Raw genomic sequence first — 21,008 nt, 5'->3', positions numbered from 1 at the left:
AAAAAGGTTTCATTTGTTTCAAGTCCAAGACTGCCCAGGGGCTCTTCCATAGGTTAAACCAAGGAGGCAGCTGTGTTGCAGCCCATGCATTTCCTGAGTTCTGCCTCCCTCCCCTCACCTGCAAAGCAGCTGGACTGTCAGGAATTACTTTATTAACACCTTCAAGAAGATAACACTGTATTATTAAAGTATTTTGGTTTTTTCTCTTATATTTAATGCTAATAGTCAAGAGCTTCACACCATAATGCAGGATAGATTGCATCTGCAGATGTTTTAGAACACCCAGTACTCCAACAAAGATTTCTAAACTAGATTGTCTCTACCATGTTTTCAGTTTCTTAAGAACTGTTGTGGCTTCCAAAGTATCTTGTGCTGACTTGTTTTCTTCCCAGATATATCCCAGGGTAGCAGCAGTGTTCACTGTTTTTCCAATCCAAGCTACCACACTCTCTCATGTGGGGTGACTTCACGCTTCTTTCCCAGTAATCTGGATGGAAACAGCTCCTGTAAGGTAGATATTACCCCACCCCACTGCAGCAATGTTCTTATCAGTTCAAGGAAATCAAGCAGAGCAATGCCTCTGGGGCCCTGTTGTCTGCCAGCACTACTTCAAACTCCAGGGTAGCATTCCTGATGTCCCAGACACTGAAAGGTTGGATTTCCCCTTCCTGTATCTTCCCAGTCTCTGGGAATGGGAACTGGAGTCTCACCCTGTCTGGGTCAGCAAGGCTTGGTGTCTTAGCAACTCTGAGGTATGTTTGCTTCTCAGAAGAGATAAATATCTCAATAAATATAATTATCCATTAACACAACACCAGTAAATCAATGAAGCATTAATCAGTAATCTCTCTTTGCTGTTTCATTGTTTCCCACATCAGACACACAAATTCCCTGCTGACACAGACAAGCAGAAAGGTGCAAGAAGGTCCCTGGAGTGCTTTTGAGGACTCGTGCAGGGACATTCTGGGAGCTCTGCTGTCACTCCTGGCTCTCCAGCAGAGCTATTCCAACCCTCTCACTGGAACATCCAGGAGCACTTGCCTTATCATTTGTTGCAATTGATTCCCTCAGACCATTCACGAACAACACTGACTCAATTCAGCACTTTAGCAGTAAATTTAGATGTGGCAAATGGTAAAACAGCTCCTCCTTTGGAGCCTTAATAAGCCCAGGTGAGGCAAAGCAGAGGGAGCAGGGCAAAAAGGAAATGCAGTTGATTTCATCAAGGTTGTCAGCTTTAAAAATGATGGTATTTCAGGCTGTGTCACCTTAATCCAAATGTAACTATTCACTGGAATGCCATATGAACAAGATTAATGCAAAAAAGACACCATTGTACAGGACAGGCAAAAATATCTCTACATGTGTTCCTGTAAGTAATTTCTTAGTTGTTAAAAGAAAATCTCATTAAAATGTAATAAAAAGGCTGGCTCCAGAGATTTCTCAGAGAAATGCTTAGACAGATGTGTAAATATGTTTTTTCATGTAGATGGTCCCCTTGCATCATGAATTTTTGCTCCCCAAATTGAAAGTGCAAATGCTCATAATGTCAAATTTAGGATGAGCGTCCGTCTGGACCACTAATCCTTTTGCAAAAAATTAAATCAATTCAGAAAAGGTCAAAGCCAGCACCTATCCTGGATTCCCAGCCTGCAGTGCCATCTTCTCACAGAACTACTTCAAAAATTAAGCTGCTGGAAAGGTTTAATCCCCAAGTGGTGCTTTGGGACTCGCCTGGAAGCTGCTCCCCCTGCTGCAGCTCTGGCCATTGTAGTCAGGTTGTCCTGATAATCACTGAAAGACCAATAGAAGTGGTATTTTCAGGGTATTTATCAAAATATATGGCCTGATATTGCCTTTAGATCTCCCACCATCTCACTTATTAATGAGAATGCTTTGCAGTGCTGAATAGCTGAGGATGGCCAAAAATACACTTTGTCTGTCTGCAGCTCTGCAGCCAAGTAAGACAAAGGAGCATATAAAGCCCTAATAGCTGCCTTAACGAGTTCATTTCCAAATCAGTTTGCCTGGTGCCATTCTCACTTTCTGCAGAGAAATGTGCACAAGTTGTACTTGGAGGATTCATTTCTTTGGAGTGCCAGCTGGGGTCACAAAGGAGCCAGCACAGATGCAAAATGAAAAAACAATGGCAGAGGAATGTCTGAAGTGCTGAGCCAGACCCGGGATGTGTTTCCTCCCTGTGCTCCAAGGAGATCAGGCCTGGGGGCGCTGGGCTGGAGCCATTCCTGTCTCAGAGGCTGGGCAAAGCACAAAGGCAGGACAGCTGGGAGCCCTGCTCCAATCTGGGGAGAGTTTTCTCTCCTGTGCTTCCCTGCCCTTTCTTTCTGTGTTTTGCCTTTTCTCCCCTCTTGGTGATCTCTCCACTCTTATTATCTTTTTTATTTCCCATGTCCCTGTTCCTATTCTCTTTTCTCCCCCAACCCTACACACATCATTCCTGTTTCCTTCCTGCTCTCCTCTCCCATCTCCAGGGTCCCTGCCTGGGGGCTGCCAGCACTGTGTACTGACCCTGTTGCAGCTCCCAGGGTGGCACCTCTGGAGGGAAGGAGGTGGGTGAGGCTTTAGCAGGAGCTGAAGGGCCCAGCCCTGCACTGGGGACAGTTTGTGACACGGGCCTGTCTGCACAGGATGGGAGCAGGGCCAGGTTTCAGCCGGGGGAAGGATCTCCCCTCCTCATGCCCCCTCTGCCAGACACACACTTGGCCACTGCTCAGGTCCTGAAGGTGAACCATTGGAGCTGCTGAGAGACAAGCACCAGTGGAGGCATCAAACCCTCCCCAGTGTGTTTGGGGCTGGGGTTGTGCCAGTGGAGCACAGACTGGAACACAGGCAGGAGGAAAACAAGTGGGAGGATAAGGGGGAGCCTATCAGAAGAGACTGAAAAAAGGCTTGGCTGCTTTTATCTGGCAAAATGAACGCTGAGGGGGAGCATGATTGCCATCTATAAATACAGCAAGGTAAACACGAGGAGGGAGGAGAGCTATTTAAGTGAGATGACAGAGCTGGCTCGAGAACAAATGAGGATGAACTGGCCATGAATGCATCGAAGCTGGAAATTAGATTTCTACCACCAGATCAGTGAGATTTTGGAATAGCTTCCCAGGAAGACTAATGGGACAAAGAAATCTGATTACTGTTAAAATGGAGCTTGATCAGCTCTCTGAGGGATTGTGTGCCTGGGTGTTTGCAGTAAAAGGCAGCTGGACACACAGACTGGGGGATCCAAGCCCTTGCAGTCCTGTCCCCAAGCCCTGTGCCAGGTGCCAGCAGGAGCTTGCAGGGCTGAGCTTCATCTCTGTGCAAGGACCCCAAGAATGGATCTGCAGCTCTGAGGTTCAGGAGGTGGCTCCAGCATCTCAGTGCAGGCTTTTAACTCCCAGCACTTTGCCACAAGTAATTGCTCTTCCCATGGGAGAGAGCTTCGGGGGAAATGCTGGAACCATTGGAGCCAAGAGATGTTTTACTGTGGCTTTAACTGAAGCCAAACCCTGACCTTTGCTTATGAGCTCCTACAAGTAGGTTTGGCCTTTTTTCTCATGACATGTGCAGCACCAGCTAGTAATGATGCTGCAAGTTACCAAGGACCTTTTGCCACAGAATTACCACAAATTTCCAAAGCAGATAAATGGAGATTACTTACCTCCATACTGTGTCTTCAGATCAGAGCTCTCATTGCTGAACCACAGACCAGATTTCAGATGCTGAGGACCTGTTTTGTGCAGAGGGTGTTTGGCAGGACCACTCACAGAATCCCTCTCAGGGCTTCAATGCCAGCTTTGTGTCTGAGTTTTTGAACTAAGTACATGGAGTAAAAACAAATCTCTCTTACCAAGCTCTGCAAAGTTCATGAAGAATACTCTGTGTAAAGGATGAGGCTGCTGCAAAATGGAGGATTCTCACCTTGAGCTTTTGCAAAGCTCATAATTCCACCTTCATTCCCTTCCAGCATCGCAGCAAAAGTCCAGGTGTTGGTTTCTACAGACATCATAAAAATCAATTGCTATTAGGTGTCCTGAGTTTTTTAAAGCCAGCAGTTTCACATCTATTAAAGGAAGTCCTAAATTCTACCAAAGACTTCACACAAAATTAGAAGATGCAAAACAGAGGTCACTGGAAATGGTCTGACTGGATGTCACCCAGCTAATAAAAAGGCATTCAGTACAGAAAGTACCATTTAAGTATCTCTGACTAAAACTTGCCCAAGAAAAAGGAGGACTGCAAATACAGAATGGCTGCAGCACGTTGAGGATGGGCATCTAAAACTGAGCAACACAGGCTTGGACCAGGAAGATCTGAAGTCAGTATTTAGGGAAATAAATGTCAAATTATTGATTGCACTCCTGCAGGATAAAGGTATGATGGAATTCCTGCCAGCACTTCTTTGCCTAATCACCATGGACTTAAAAACCTGGGCATTGACAAATGGCTGGTGGTGATCAAGTGGCCACTGTCATCTATCCAGCTGTTTCAGACAGGCAGATAATGACTTTGTTTACTCAGGCTGGTATCTCGTTGATCTTAAAGGAAACGTTGCCAGATATGAGGTAGTTTTAACCAAATTGCTAAAATTACCAGCCTGGAATTTTAATGGATAAATTTACTATGAAGGATTTCTTCCTCCAGAAAAGCAATTTTGCTTCACAGTAAAAATTGAAGTATTTTCTATCTTAAAAAAAAAAAAGTTAACAAATTATAGTGTGCTAAGAAATGATAGTAGCACAAAGAGACAGCTATAATCACATTCAGGAAAATTGCATTCAGAAAAACTTAGAAATGTCCCCAAATCATTTCATTTAAAAAATCAATTCTAGCCCGTAGCTCTTCATGCCAAAATTTTAGGTTTGTGAGCTGATTTATAAATCCTGCAAAGCCACATCTTTTAATAGAAACCCCAAGACTTTAATAAATGTGCTCTAAGTGGTGCAGCTGGGTTGAAAAATCAGCATTTGTGTTCTGGCTGCAAGTTTTGAAGAGAAGAATGAAGCTGTGAGCTCTGCTGAGGAGAACTGATGGTGCCAAGGGTTGAATTCCTCCCAGTGACCACATTCCAAATGGATCTGCTCTTCATGCCCCTGCCACTGCTGGGCTGTCCAACTGCCCCATCCATCCCTCATCCATCCATCCCTCATCCATCCATCCCTCCATCATCCATCCATCCATCCATCCATCCATCCATCCATCCATCCCTGCCTCTGCTGTCTGTGTTTCCATTCCCAGTTTGGGAAGCACAGGGAGCTGCTGGATGATCAGGAAACGACTCCTGGGCTCTCCTGATTTCCTGCAGAGCTTCCTCAGTGCCAGGGACAGCGGGAGCACTGCGGGCACAGGGACAACACAAGGATGCTGTAGCCCAAGGTGGGGTGGCAGCAGCACTGAGGGCTGTCGGAAGGGACTGTGGAGGGGAGAAAATGCCCTTGGAATGTGGCTGTAGGTGCTGGGCCCCAGCTGGGATTCAATATCCCAGTAGGCATCAACACATCACTGGAGGATTTTGTTCCAAGTCTAAAAACCTATTAAGACAGCTAAGCAAAAAAGAATGGTAGATCAGGAAAGATGAAATGTGGTAATTTTGAATACTCTCTTTCAATTTTAACCTCGTTTTTGTTTAGCATTTTCTTGTAAATCCAGTAAAATAGCTGAGCTGAATGCTTCCAAACACAGCAGGAGGCTTCCCAGTCTGGAAGCAGACACAGGAGGGCAGTGGTGGCTTCATACCTTTTCAGAAACAAGGCTGGGATTTGCTCTTGAATTGACACTTCCTCTGGACCAGCTGTATTCCAGCAGGTGTGGCTTTCAAGGGAACAATGTGAGGAGGAAAGCTCAGCAGTTTTAGCAGCTACAGCTATTCCCAGCCACCCTGCAGGGCTCAGCTGGTGACCACTCATCTGTGGAGCCCCCTCTGCCCTGTCCCAGCGCAGTGGGGCCGTGCAGAGGCCCCTCTCCTCCCACTGCCCACTCTGGGAGGTGCTGTCCCAGCAGCAGCACCTGCAGAGCAGCCCTGGACTCTCCTCTTTGCTGGCAGATGCACAGGGGCCTTTGTGCTCCATCATTGCCAAAGTGATTTTCCTTGAATTGAGAGAACTCGTGGCCCCTGCACCCCCAGCTCCAGGCAGCCCCTCTGTGCATGCTGGTGTAGGGGTGTGATCCATCCATCTCCATGGGTTACTTTGGAGTGTCACCCCACATCCACAGGCATCCCAGTCGTGGTTCCAAAGGAAATCCTGTGCTCTCCAGCATGTTTGTGTTCATGGCTTGGTGAAGTGACTTTCCTTTGTGATTTTCCCTAATGCTAGTGAACAGCTGTCCAACTCACACAGATAAAGGGCTGAGATGCTGAGGCCAAGGCAGGAGTCACCTCCCATTTTTATTCCTGACATCCTTGGGCTGTAGTCTGGGGTGGGAACTGTCTGTCTCTTCCAGCATTAACCCATTATCATACTTTTTGAACAGCTCAGTAACAAAATCCTTGACAGAGAAACTGCAGACTGGAGACCCTACAGCTATCTGAATGAACTAGGTCAGTAATTTTTAAACACTTTAATCACTTTAGTAGACTTTAGAGCAATTCCAAATCCAAATCAGCCTTTCATAAAGGCATTAACAATAATGAGGAATATTGGTGTTGTCTTTAGTTCACGATCAGAATTGCCAGTAGTGAAAGATAGAGAATTAAAAATTATTTCCTTTACCACAAACCACAGGCTGGGAAAGCAAAGTCAATATTCATTTTAGTCTCCCTTCCAAGGTTGCTGTGTTGAATCACTATCATCTTCTCTATAAATGTTTTTTTAAGGACTAACTCAGGACATTAAAAATTCAAATTTGGCTTTTTTTTTTTTTTCCTTTCATGCTTAATAAAGCTTAGCACTAAATAGTGGCATCTTGATGAAGGTGTGGAGCCTCTGTGGGAGCTGGGGTGTGCAATGCTCCATTATCTCCCAGTAAATCATTCCGTGGCAATTCTGAACCACCAGCCAGTGCAACCAAGCCAAGAGTGAAGTGTAATTGCCTGTTCTGAGTTTATTCTTCCTGGCTTGACTTTTAACAGGGTTTTTAGCAGCTCTTAGCTCAAATCCTGCCCAGATTTAGTGCTTTGGATGCTATTTGTTTTCCTATCTGAGCACTCTGAGTTTGGCTCATGAGTGGCCCAAAGCTTTTGCCCTTTCCTTTCCTGGGATTAGTAACATCTCACTGAAAATATGCAGGAGGAGGGAAAGTGCAGCATTAGGGGGTATTATGGGATTTTTAAGGTCAACTGTCTCACAGCTCACATGGCAAAGGAATGAACACAGGGCAGCACCAGGCATCACATCCTGCCCTGGGCCCAGGCCCACGCCGTGCCTCACTCCAAAGATAACTCTTCCCTACATCAGGAAAATCACAAACCTGTCAAGCTTCAGTGCAAAATCTTTTCATCCTTAACACCATTAATGTTTTCTGTGTAATAAGCTGCAGAACCACTGTTGTGCTCATCTGTATGTGACAAGGAGGTGGCTGTGTGTGTGAGGGTTTCCAAATGCTTCTCAAACCACATTAATTTTCCTTTTATTATTTTGCTGCTTTTTTTGCACACTATTTGCTTTATTTGTGTTTAACTTGTGCTGTCCTGAGCTCCCCATCTGCCACCTCTCTTCTGCATTCATGCATTTTATTTTACCAGCACAAACAATGCTAAATTCCTCTGCAGCAAGAATGATCTAGAAGTGATAAATACTTTAGCTAAGGAGCCTCCAGCAAAACACTCAATTTTTCCCCATAGCATTTTGCATCCAAGATAACTTTTTTTCTTTTTTCAAACCAATTGATGAAAATTAGATTTTTTTTCCTTTCTTCTCAGTACCAGAATTAATGCCTGCTCATGCTAACTGTCACAACATTGAATCCTTGCTCAGATCAAGGCTGTTTTTACATGCAAATAAAAAGTTTTCACTTCTTGGTATTACTGTTGTGCAATAAAAGCTGCAGGTTCCTCTCATGAAAATTTCAGAAGATAGTTTAAATCTTCAACTTTGAATTATAAACATAAAATAAAAGTCTAGTAAGGTCACCCAGGGAATCTTGACTTTAAACATCATCGAGCATGGAAGTACCACAGTTAAAAACCTGTTCCACCTTCTGAGAGCTGATTGTGTTCATTTGAGTCTGGGGAGGAGCACAAGTAATTCCCATGGACATGGGGTTGAGACATCAGAGTTTGGGGACTCTGTGGTGCCAGGAAGAGGCTTTGTCACCTTCCTGTGTCATGCCTGCCCAAGGCAGCCTGGTCCTTGTTTTGGGGAATGGCTTGTCCTTGCATTTTCTCTCTCCTGTGTTACAGAGCTGGAATTGTTTGCCCTGTGAGTAATCCTCTTGCTCTAGTCCAGCCTGCACTGGGCAGTGGCAGAGCCCAGCTTCCAGCTCCCATCCCAAGCAGGTGAAAACTCCCAAAGCACTCACCTGAGCTCAGGCAAGGTTCTTGTCTCATTATCTGGAGCACTGGCCACAGCAGCTGCAGGCAGGGCTGGGTTTATCTCTGATGCTTTTTTAACAGCAGTCCTGGATGCAGACACTAAAGTGGGATTTGCAGCACATCGTGAGTGACTCAAAGCTGCATTTATTCCAGAGGACCAAAGGCTATAAGTTTGATTCACAGCTGACTTCACTTTCTTCTCAAAGCCAAAAGGTGTGGAAAACTATTTCCAGCTGAGACTCTGATTTCACCCCAGCAGATAATTTAGCTTCAAACTTAAACCTGGACTTTCCTGAAGTGCCAGATCCCTGGCTGGTTTAGGACTTTTCCACATTAACTACTTCTGCAGTTTAAAAAATAATGTATCTTTTATTCATTTCACCTCCCAAGGAACTCAGTGAATACAAAAAAATGGGTCATAAACCCATGGTATTATAGCAGATAAAAGAGAAAACTAAAGGAGGAATTTTGGGAATTTTTGGTTGGGAAGGGCTTTGTGGGGTTGTGTGGCCCTGCCAAGGGCAATGCACCTCCCCAGGGGTCAGCCTGGTCCCTTTGTTCCCTGCCACTGCCTCTCCATGGCTGCAGCCCCTTGCCCTGGGAGCTCTCCAGTGCTCCTCCAGCCTTGCTCTGTGGGGTGAGCGAGCCCCAGGTGCTGCTTGGACACTGCTGCCCTGGGAGGTTTGCTCAGCCCTGGCAGGAGGAGGATGTGATCCCCAGGGCTGGCCTTGGGGAGCCCCAGCCCTGTGGCCACGGGCCAAGGGATGAACTGGCTCCATCCTCCTGGCTCTGACTCAGAACACAGCAGGGAAAGAGCACAGAGCTCATCCTGCTCTGGGACAGAGCTGCCCAAAGCTCCCAGTCTGCCTTGCCCTCTGCAGCAGGGTGAGTCTGGGAACTGGATTGTGGTGAAAACAAAGCAGAAGGTGCTCACATGGACTGGGGGGTCACTCATGGCCAGAAGAGCCCCATCCCAGGGAGCCAGTTGGTGCCACCAGCCCCCTTCCTGTGCTCAGGGATGGGCACTGAGAACCAGAGCAAAGGGTTGGTTTGTCTTTGTTGTGCCAGTAACACATTTATTGTCTAATCTAGTCATTTCTCTTATTTAGCAAAAAAAATGAAAATGTCATGAAAAGAGGGCTGGTACAGCATTGCCACAGCCATGAGAACTCTTCTGCAGAGACCAGAGGACACACAAGGACAAATAGCTGGGACACCTCTGGGACACGCTGTCTGTGGGGCTCTTTTCCCAGTGTAACTGAGTTACTTGCCTGGGAATCCCATAGGCCACAAGGACGTTTCTCAGTAACCAGATCTGTATTGATTGTCCCAGTCAATAGGAAATACCAGACTCTATAGCTAAAAAGATTTAAAGGCTTACATTAGATTTTCCTTTTGATTGATATCTAGGGTAATTTGCGGGAGTAAAAATGGAAGAGGTCCCCATCCCCTTCTGTCTCAGCTTGTGAGGAACAGTGAATTCCTCTGGAGCTGCACAAGGCAGAATTGTTGGCTGTCAGCTCTGCTCCTGGTGCTGCACTGTCAGAGCACTGTGGTCACTTAGGGACTGTTGTCACATCAGTCACTGAACTGTGCAAATTCACCAGCAAAGTGATAGTAGGTAATTTAAAAAGATGGTGCACACCATAGAGTCGAAGGCTGTGAGTTAAACAATACACTCTCCACAAACAAAACAAAGCCTAAAATTAGTCACAGAGTGCTGCAACACAACCTGCAGACTCAGATTTGAAAGGGCACGTTTCAGGCTTCTTTCACACCATTCCAGTAATGAATGGCTCAGCAGATGGTTTTTATCCTGATCTCCTGATGGATGGCAGTTCTTGGTAACCCTGCTGTAGAGAGCTCTCCCTTCCAGGGAAACTCTTAAGCACATGCATAATTCCAGGCGTGCACAGACTCCCCACTGGAGCTGAGTGTGTGCTTACAGCTGAGGATGTGCTTAAGAGCCTCCCTAAATGAGGGCCTTGATGTACAATTTAGAGGGAAGAATATATGCTGCTCAGTAGTCAAAGCAATCCAATTTACATAAATATTTATTTGTTTTCCATTATATATCATTTTTATGCAGGTGCTTGTGGGATGGATAGACGTCAGAACACATACATAATGGAAAAAAGCTTCAAAGGTATGGTATCCAGAGCTGCAGAACCCTGCCCAGGTGTGAGGAGGGTGTCCTAGAAGAGGTGAGATAGGAGCCTGGCAGGGAGGGACAGAGCCAGCACCCCCTGAGCTGCCTGCCTGGCTCCCAGCACTCCTGGGCCATGGATGATGGATCCAAAGCTTCCCAGGGCCACGGGCTCTGCAGCACAGGGAGAAAGGGAGGGCTCAGCTCAGGGCAGGAGGGGCAGGAGGAGCTGGCCAGGGCACACTCAGGTAGGACCCACCAGCCACAGGGGCTCTGGGGGAGCTGCTGGTGGCACAGTGCTGCATTTCCCTGCTCTTGGCTCTGGCCATGCTGAGCTAAAGGAAAGCCCCAAGGAAAGAAGCTGCTCCTGCTCGTGCCCTCTGCTGAGAGGGATTTAGAGCAGAGCTGACAAGAACCCTCCCTGAGGCTGAGGTGCCCTCATGCTGGCACCAGCACTTGTGGGCACTGACTCCAGGGCAGTTTAAACAGGATCTCAGATGAGTCACAAGCACAGGGCCCAGGGTTTTACATTTCACTTTGCTCCACGTTTACATTCTCAATATTCCAGTTCCATCTGGACCACAGGAACACTTGGCACAGTGGTTCCCACAGCTCCTGGCAGATTGGGCTGGGGTTTAGCTCACTGAGCTTGTGCTCCAGAAGATGGAGCAAGGAATCTGTCTCCTGGGGAATAGGCAGCTTTCAGGCCCAGGTCCTGGATCTGAACTAGGCCTGGGAATGTCCCTCAGGGAGCCAAGGAGGGAAACACCACCCAGCCTCTTCCTGCAGTGCCCTGGGGCTGCTGCCAGACCCCTGCTCTGCCATGGCTCAGGTGCTCCAGAGCCACACCTTGGGCTCAGCCAACAAGGAATATCAAAAGCTATTTCACATAAAAAGCATTAACCAGCTTATAGCCAGGCCTAGAGATCAAGATTCACTTTGTAGCTGCTGTTTTCAAAAGACAGGGATGCAATATTTGTAGAACATCACCTTACCACACAGAATCCCCAAAGGAAACCAAGAACCAACAACCAAGTCTTTGTGGATAAAGCTGAAGTAAAAATATTGAATGGATTATGTATATATATGATATATATGATATATGATATACAAAACACTCAATCCACTGGTTTCAGCTACTTCAATGATTCCCTTTTTCAAAAGAAAAATCATATTATAATAGAGCTAGTTGTTCCCTGTACATGGAGCTATTAACTTGCTCAGATTAAACTAACTTACTGTGTTTACAAAGTTTAAAGGTACCTTAAGCACATGCAGAGGAACTCCCATCCACGGGCACAGTCACCCCAGAGGGACCAGTGGGGCAAGAAAAAGAATCACAGTGACAGAGAACAGTGAAATGCATTTTCAGCTGCTACATATTTCCCTTAATTTTTAGGATCTGAACCATTTCCTTTACATGTTTATCTCTTTATAAATTGAAAAATCAGACTCAGAAGCCACAGCTGGAATTCCTTGTGGCTGCTCAGCTGCCTCAGGCAGGCAGGGCTGGCACTGGCAGGGACACAGGGGCACACCTGGCTTCCCAGGTATGTTTGGGAGCTCACCTGCAGGCACTTAGGAGCTGAGGGCTCTCAGAAGCAGCTGCCTTGGAGAAGCTGCCTTACCCTCTCAGAAGCAGGCTGAAGGTTCCCAAGGCCCCTCTGAAGGCCCATTCCTGGGCTCAGGCAGTGCCAGGGGAGTCTCCTCCCAGGAGGAGCTGGGAATGTGCCCAATGCTCAGAGTGAGCTCTCCTTGCCCTGCCAGGCCCTGACTCACCACATTCCTCAGAAAATGGAGAGGAAGAAATTCCCAGTCCCAAACAATTGGATTCTGTCAGCAAAAAGCCTTGGCAGGCAGGTGCCTGGTTTTTAGCTACTTTCATCCAATTTAAAACCATGTCTTTTCCCACCAGTGTGGTCTACCTGGGGGCAGCCTGTCCTGCAGTTGGAAGTGGTCTCTGGTGGCCCTGGACCAGACAGAGCCTTGCAGGGAGGGGCACAGGGGCCTTGAGGCTGAGGCCAGGCTGTGGAGAACCTGGGCAACCTCCTGCTGCCCCAGTTGTCTGAGAAGACCAGAGCTGGGGGCCGTGCCCAGAGCAGGGCACCAGCAGAGGGGTGTCCCCTGTGCAGCCTGGCACCAGCAGAGGGGTGTCCCTTGTGCAGCCTGGCACCAGCAGAGGGGTGTCCCTTGTGCAACCTGGCACCAGCAGAGGGGTGTCCCCTGTGCAGCCTGGCACCAGCAGAGGGGTGTCCCCTGTGCAGCCTGGCACCAGCAGAGGGGTGTCCCCTGTGCAGCCTGGCACCAGCAGAGGGGTGTCCCCTGTGCAGCCTGGCACCAGCAGAGGGGTGTCCCCTGTGCAGCCTGGCACCAGGGCTGTGGTGGCTGAGCTGCTGTGGAGCTCCAGGGGTGGGCACAGATGTCTGGGGCTGCCAGGTGTCAAGGCCAGAGTGTGACAGCAGCAGAGAGGGGCTGGCTGTCCCAGTGCCAGCCCTGAGCCCTCTGGCACCTGGTGACAGGGGCTCACCAGGCACAGGGTTTTCAGAGCAGGTTTCTGAGCAGTTTCTTTCCTGTGCATGGTGCTCAGTGATGCCATTCCTGAGCTCTTCCTTTCAGCTGAGTCCTTCTGGTTTTAGGGGTTTGGTTTTTAAATGAATAGTGCTGCACTGATGGAATGAAGTGACCTCGGGCACAACCATTTTAAGGAAAAACACCCATGCTTTGCAGAAGAGCCAGGAAATCCCCAGCAGAGAGAAGCAGTGGTCCCAGGGATGCAGGGCTGGGCTCAGAGAGGTTCCCCTGGCCGTTGTACAGGATGTGTCCCCACTCCTGTGGCTCTCTGAGAAGCAGCAAGGGGCCCTTGCTGTGTCCCTGTCCCTGCAGCAGCCAGGGCTGGCCAGGTTAGGGGCAGCAGCCAGCACAGACACTTCATCCCAACAAGGGTTAAACAGGAGAGCACCTTCGAGCAGGGCACGGCACCTCCCCTCAGCACTCCCACCTGGCTGGGGCATCCAAGGCTTGTCTGCAGCATGCCAGGGGAAATTCAGGACACAAGAGAGGAACCCAGTCTGGGGGAGGGATGTTTCCAGTCCCTGCTAACAAAAATAAACCCTCCAAAGGTCTGGTGATTGGTATCCAGGCAACACAGAAGGCAGGGACTTCAAAATTAGAGCATATTCCCAATATTTCTCTGGAGTCCAGCTGATTGAGTGCTTCCAGTGAGCCCCAGCACTGTGGGGCAGAGCTTTCACCTCCATGAGAGCTGGACCCTGCAGCAGGGAGGGATGAGGAGTCAGCACAGCCAGGGCTCACACATGGCTGCAGCACCACGGGCTGAGAATCTCTAAATATGTTTGTTCTGCTTAAATTAATTCATGAAACAAAATTTGACAATTGATGCCAGACTTCTTAATTATCCCCAAATTACCTTAATAACAAATAACTCTACAGCCTTCAGAGTTAAGTCCTCCATGATCTTGCACATAATGTTTCTTGAGGGCTAATGACTCCCTGGTGTACCCAGAATCCCAAACATCCACTGGTGCTCCAGAAAATATATTGTGTCCCAAGCAAAGGTCTGGTCCCAGGCAGACACAGAGCTCTGTTTACGTCAGCAGGAATGGTCCCAGGCATGCTGTTTCTCAACATCTCCTGGGAAAAGGCAACTCCTGGGAGAGGCCAAACCAGTCTGGGCAGCCTGAGTGGCATTCACTGGTTCTTCCAACTGGTTCTGGGAAGGGAAGGGCTGAGGGACACCTGCCTGGGAGGCAATGTCAGCCCTAACTGCAGTACAGGTGGATTTTAGCTTAGGGAGATAAAAGTAGCTGAGCTGGATGAACTAAAACAGCTGATGTGCTGGGATTTTTGCCTTTGCCAGCTCCAATGTGCCCAATTCAATAAACAAACCACACAGCTATTTACCTGCAGCTGCAGCTCTGCAGGAGGAGGAATTCTCACTCTGCTCTTTGCTGTAGCAGCCAGCAATCCTTTATAATCAACATTTCCTGAATCTACACCCAGCTCTGGTTTGATTTGCTCCCTCCCAGCCATGGTGTGACAGGGAGCACTTTGAAGGGAGTTGTTGGGGCACAAAGGGAATCCTGCTTTTCACCCTGTAAGCATCTGCTCAGCAGCACTGCTGGAAATAGAGAAGCAAATTGAAGATAATCTTCACGTCCCTCACCCCAAAATGCAGAGCTGGCTCAGGCTGTCCTGAGGCTGTCCAGGCTCTCCTAACGAGCTCCACGTTCCTGGCGTAGCCACCAGGAGCTGTGAGCTGCTGGCAGGTGAAGATGAGCCTTTCATTTGTCTGTCTATGGTTTCCTCACCTCTAACAGCAACAGATCCCAGACTGGGACATCTGGATTTAAATCACATCCACAGCAAAAGCCAACACTGAGCTCACTCATGTGCAGAAGCCTTTGGTCTCACAGGGCTGTCCCATCTCTCTGTAGAAGGATGGGATGGGGCAGTTTCCCACTCACTTGTACTGGGCTGGGGTTGGTGACAGTGCAGGGACAAACCCTGCAGCCAAGAGCCAGGGAATGTCACTGTTGCTTTGGTTCCCATCTCCTGTCATGTACCAAACCTGGCATGTTTCACTTGGAAGCAAAGGCACTGCTCATCTCACCCAGGCTGATGCCAGACAAGGAGTTTCTAAGTTTTCTACCTAAATAAACACTGCACTGGTGCCAGGCCTCTGCCAGCCTCCCCATCCCTGATGGTCCCAGCTATTTGTGTGCAGTGGAGCTTCCCAGTGAGCTGCTTTCACTGACCCTGGGAGCTGAGGGCTCTCCAGACTTGTTGGTACCACTGAAATCAGAGCTCAGAAAGGCAACACCTGGCACCTCCCTCAGGGCTGACCCAGGACCAGGGGCACCAGGCCAGGGGTGATGGACACACAGACACACAGATACAGACACATCCCCAGAGCTGAAGGAGGGACAATCACTCACAGTGGAGCAAACCTGGCACGTGAGGGAGCAGGACGGGGCTGGCAGGCTCAGAGCCGAGGTTTGGAGAAGTGATGTCATGTTGTCTGTCTATTTCTTAACCTGAATTTCTCTTTTTGTCTCCCATACTAGACAGCGGGGGCAGCTGGGATTGCAGCTATTTTGCAAGTCCCCCTATTTCACCGGGAGTATTTCATATATACCAGGATCTGCCTTTGTACTGTAACCCAGCACAAGAAAATGCCTCATCTTTCATTGCATCGCTCTAATTCTAAATTACTGGCACTGCCCAGCAGGATGCACACAGCAGCAATGGCACGTTCTTGAATGTCAATGTTAAGACCTATTTATTCTCTATTGTTTTTTATTTTTAAAGCAAGACTGGCACTGTACCTTGCAGCAGGCTGCTCTATCCCAGCCAGGTCACCAAGCGGGCAGCTCTCATGCCAACCTTGTTCTCCCCAAGTAGTGCCTCTGTCACCTCCTCTCCAGCCCAGGGGAGAGGAGCAGGAGATGTCTACAGCAAAGGGGGGAAAAAGCAGAGCAAAAGTGAGGCTCAGATGGACGCTTGTCCTCCTCTGTGGAAACCCAAGCATTCCCCAATTGTAGGATGCTGGATAACCCCGAAACTGGCTGGGGCTGCACTGGTGCAGTTCAGAGCCTGTGGCAGCATCGTGCACTCCAGCACAGGGCCCTGGCTGTGCCCAAGGCCCCGGGACTCACCCTCAGCTGGCTGAGCAGCCCAGGGCCCAGCAGCAGCTCCTGCCTGCAGAGCCGACTGCCCGCAGCTGCGCCTGGGCCTGTGGGGCAGAGCGGGATGAACACGGCTCCACAGGAATGAGGGGGAGGGAGGGAAAGGATTGCCACCTCAAATTAAATATTGCAGTAAATGGCAGCTAGGACCTCTCACAGGAAAACCTTCAGTACTGAGCAGGTTTTCATTTCTTTCCTGCTAGTGAGTGGTGGATGCAATGGTTTGGAACACCCAGAGCACAAGCACCGGGTGTCTGTGCTGGAGGCTTCAAGGATCTTCCTTATCCCCTGCCCCTCTGTCCCCCCCAGCCTTCCTGCAGAGGCTCAGTTGTAATTAACCTAATTAAGCTAATGATCCTAATGCACCCACTCTGCTCTTGTTTTGCAGATTATATGAAAGAATCTGTGTGCAGCTCCAGCACTTGTTCCCTGAACAGCAGTGAAAACCCATACGCCACCATTAAAGACCCCCCCATTTTAACCTGCAAACACTCCGAGAGCAGCTACGTGGAAATGAAATCACCTGGTCACAGGGAGTCCCCGTATTCTGAAATGCCAACTTCATCAACAGCCAATAAAAACATCTACGAAGTTGGTAAGCAGTGGGTGGCACAGGGGGGTTGGTGCAGAGGCTGGTTTCCCCTGTCCTGGCACACAGATCTGGGCTTGGCGTGGCGCAGGGATGAACTGGCAGGGGGAAGGCCTGAGCGTTGGTGGGCTGGTTTGGCGAGCTGAGCCACAGTGGTGGATGTCCTGAGCTGGAAGGGACCCCCGAGGATCAGGAGTTTTGGGACTGCTGCTGGTCACCACACCCCAGTTCTCCTTGCTCCCGCAGAGCCCACTGTCAGCATAGTCCAAGACGCCCGCGGCCGGAGTGCCAGCTACCTTCAGAGCCCCTATGACCTGCCCAGGAACAGTCACATTCCCGGGCACTACGACCTGCTGCCCGTCCGGCACAGCCCCACGCACGGGCCTTCCTGGGACAAGCAGTCCTAGAGGATGGACTTCACTGGGCACTGTGCTGCCAACACAGACTGTGAGGAAGCAGAGGAGAAGCCATTCCTTCCTTTCCTGTGGACTGGCAAGGACTTTACAGGACATCAGCTTGGGCCAACTGCTGCTGCTGCATGATGTTATTTATAAAGACATTTTTGTATGGGTACCTGGAACTAATGAGAGCCTCCTCCATGTGGGACTGGAGCACATCACCCCAGGAAGGTGTCTTCATGCTCCAGGCAAAAACTCTCTGTGGCGTGTTCTAACCCTGGCTTTGCTGTAAAATAAACCACAAAAACATGCTAAGTAGAAGGATTTCAGGATGTACATTTCTACTGACTGCAGCAAGAAACCTTTTACTGTTAGGAACAAGGTGACTAGGAATACACTGGAATTTATTTTCATCTTTGTCATGGGAATGGACATTTTTCTGAATGAGAGCAGGGAAACTTGTCATTTCACTCTCTGGAAAGCTCATTTACTGCCATCACCATGTGCAACCTGTGCAGATCATGCTTGGTAATTAGCATTGAGATTGTCATCTCTATATTCAGTACCAGAGAATTTGAGTTCAGGAATATTAACACAGACACTTTCTGTGCAGTTTTTAGTATCTTTCCAAATATCCCCTGATCTTTGCTAACAAATGGAGTTTCCACAATGAGTCTCACACTCACCACACTTTTAATGTTGATTGGCACAGGTAGGCTTTGATTTTCCTTATGCAGCTTCTCTTTTGGTAGATAAATCCAGCAGATCTGTCAGGCAATTTAAACTGCTGCCCCTCCAATTCCTGCCCTGGGATGCTGCAGGTTTGCACAGACCAGCCCTGGTTTCATTTCCTTTCTCAAAGCTGAGCCACATCGGCTTCTCTCCCATCTTCCCAAACCATCTCCTCATGATTCACTTTCGGCATGCCACTGATGACACCTCTTAATCTGATGTGCATTACCATGTAGTGCAACTTTATCCATTGATGATTCTACCTGAAATGTCATTAAATGGAGCTGGAACTGGGTTTTCTTTTTCAGCAGCTGTTTGTGAAGTAATTATCAAGGGTCTGACCCATGGTAAAATTTTGGACTGAGCCACCATGATATTTTTTTTAATTTATAATCTCTATTGACCTAGAAAGTAGAGTACTTGCCGTTAGTTCCTTGTAGATTTTGAGCATGAAGTAGTATTGACTCTAAGTATGTAATTTTATTAGGCAAACGTGGAAGTAGCAAGTTGATTGCCTTTTAAATATAAAAAATAATCTGTTGCACATTCGCCAGTCTGATGGAAGCAGAAGAGGACGACACCAGCCCCGTGGGTTTGCTCACAGCACGATCCCAGGAGTGACCTGCAGGGTCAGGACTGGCAAGAGGAGCCCTCCAGCTCGGGGGCAGCAGCTGGATCCCAGCCCTGGGAATACTCCTGGATCCTTGGAGCACCGTGGTGGGAGCCAGCTGTGTCCCCACAGATGGGCTCAGCCCCCATGCCTGGGATCACAGCCCCTGGCTCTGGGCATTCTGCCCCTGGGAGCCAGCACTCTCCAGGTGGTCAGGCTGGCTCTGAACCCCCAGCCTGAGCCTGGACACCCCCAGGACACCCCCAGGCTCCTGCAGGATCCTGCCCACGAGGTTTCCCGAATGCTGCATGTGTGCATGGGGGCCGTGGCTGATCAGCAATAGCAATTTTGTTTTCCAGGAAAGCCTTATTTGAGATGTAAGAAAACAGTTATTTTGTAGGCCCAGTAGGAATATATTTTGCATACATGAATAGAAAGATTTACCTCAAAAATATCAAGAGAAAGGCAGTTGGATAAGGAATACTCTTGTTAGGACCCACCTTGGCACCCAGCACAAGCAGCCTGAGCTGCTGGCCTGACCCACGTTTGTGTGTTGCTGTAGTTTGCAATGAGACTCCAGAGAGCAGAGATGTGCTCAGTTGTTTGGTTTGGTTTTTTTTTCAAAGCAGGATTTTGAAACCAAATGCAATGATGTGCATAGAGCTTAACAGGAAAAGAAAAAAACAACAAAACTAACAAAAAAAAAGTACCTTCTTGTATATCAGCATTAGCTTAGGAAACAGGCACCAAAATGGCAATACTTTTTTAAGGCAAGACAGATTTGTAATATATTTGTTCACTGTGCAAAGGTATCCTACCTTGTACAAAATAAATTGAATTTCTCTCAATGTGTAGTTCTCCAATGTACTCATTTGCAGAGCCAAACTTCCAGCCCTGCACAGATCCAAGCTCTCCAGGTGATGTGGCTGCTCCCCTCAGCCAAAACCCCCAGGCACCAGGCTAGGACAGAACTGGCAGGATGGCTCAGAAAACCCAGTGCTGCCATTCCAAGCTGGAGTAAAGCAAAGGTAAGCGGCTCTGCACATCCTTCTCCCAGCTCCTCAGCAGGGTGAGCTCAGTGAGACTCCTGGGAATGCTCAATCCCAGCTGGAAGAGGCCCTGCACACCCACCAGGGGCGGAGACACTGCCCTGGGCCACTCGCAGGTGCCCAGGCCTTTGGGTGGACACCTGGGGACCACGGTGACCCCGCAGCAATGGGACAGGACACGAGGCAGCCCAGCAGCTCCCAGGGAGCCCAGTGAATAAATCACAGAAACACCTTCAGAATTAATGAGTCCCAGGCAATGCAGCCACTGCTACGTGCTGAAGCTTTTCAATATTTGTGCTTCATATTTCTAAAAATCTTGTTAACTAAAGCCCAGCTTGTAAGCTTCTTATTTGACAAGGCACACTCAATAAGCTATTTAAGGCTGGAAATTCATCAGGTCTGAATTTATAGAATAAGTAATTCTAGCTTAATAAAATGTCTTTAAATCAGAACAATTCCATGTTTTTTCTGCTTTAGAGTCAGAACCTCAACTCCCATCAAAGACAGGAACCACTGACGCTTGCTGAATAATTGTTAAAAGTTGGGGCTTCCGAGTATGTAGATGACAGCAAAAACTTTTGGCAAGCAAAGCCCATTTTGAAGCATTATATGGAATTCCCAGAATCTCAGAAAACTCCTTCCAGGGCCCAAAGCAGTGTCTGTTACCATCAGTTGTCCCCCATTAGCAGGGAGGAGACACTTCAGTACACAAGTAGTGCCAATTATGGAACAGAAGGATTAATCAGCAGCTGAACAGGACAATCCCCCATTGGAAAGCATTCAGATGGAATAATGACTTGCATTGTCGCTCCCAAAACACCTCTGGAAGCACCTTCCTGTGCCAGGAGTATGACCCAGCCCAGGCCAGGATCTGCAGCCAGGTCCCTGCAATCCTTAGGGAAACACAGCACAGACTCCCAGAACAGCAGGTAAAGGATTTCCCAGGTGAGAAGTTCCTTTTCTGTACACACCCCACTGGATTTTGCTTTAGAAGTCCTCAGCCTCCCACAGTGGTTTGTGCTCCCACCATCTGCACTGCAATTCCATCTGCTGCAGGAGGCAGAGTTTTGCCTAAAACCACACAAAATCCAGACTGATGTGACAGCAGAGTCAAATCACCTGCTTATAGGAATGAGAAAAGGAAGCAGAGTGAAACTCATCCTGCATTTCCAGCTGACAAATTTAGAATGTGGCTGCCAAGGGAAATCAATTAATTCCAAAATCTGCTCCAGTATGGGCAGAGGATGTGCTGCAAGAACAGTTCCTGCAGTGAGTGAGGGTCTGGGCTCACAGCTCACACTCAGAGCAG

General features: G+C 48.4%; 1 protein-coding gene across 7 annotated transcripts in view; it reads left to right on the top strand.

The window, feature by feature from the left end:
* Positions 1 to 19,498, top strand: part of MEGF11 (multiple EGF like domains 11) — a 253,952-nt gene extending 234,454 nt beyond the window's left edge. For 4 of the 7 annotated variants that reach the window (XM_036389486.2, XM_036389485.2, XM_036389488.2 and 1 more), the window contains 3 exons: positions 10,560 to 10,616; positions 16,710 to 16,916; positions 17,157 to 19,498. In XM_036389486.2, the coding sequence (XP_036245379.1) occupies positions 10,560 to 10,616; positions 16,710 to 16,916; positions 17,157 to 17,317 (425 nt within the window). In that variant the 3' untranslated portion in view covers positions 17,318 to 19,498. Of the gene's footprint in view, positions 1 to 392; positions 512 to 6,471; positions 6,539 to 10,559; positions 10,617 to 15,700; positions 15,884 to 16,709; positions 16,917 to 17,156 lie in introns of those variants that run through there. The other 3 variants (XM_036389489.2, XM_054516237.1, XM_036389487.2) reach the window with 3 other exon arrangements.
* Positions 19,499 to 21,008: the final 1,510 nt, after the last annotated feature.

The sequence above is a fragment of the Molothrus ater genome, chromosome 13, assembly GCF_012460135.2.
Source record: "Molothrus ater isolate BHLD 08-10-18 breed brown headed cowbird chromosome 13, BPBGC_Mater_1.1, whole genome shotgun sequence".
NCBI lineage: Eukaryota > Metazoa > Chordata > Aves > Passeriformes > Icteridae > Molothrus > Molothrus ater.
Note: the sequence above shows the minus strand (reverse complement) of the source record. Positions and strands in the feature narration are given on the sequence as shown.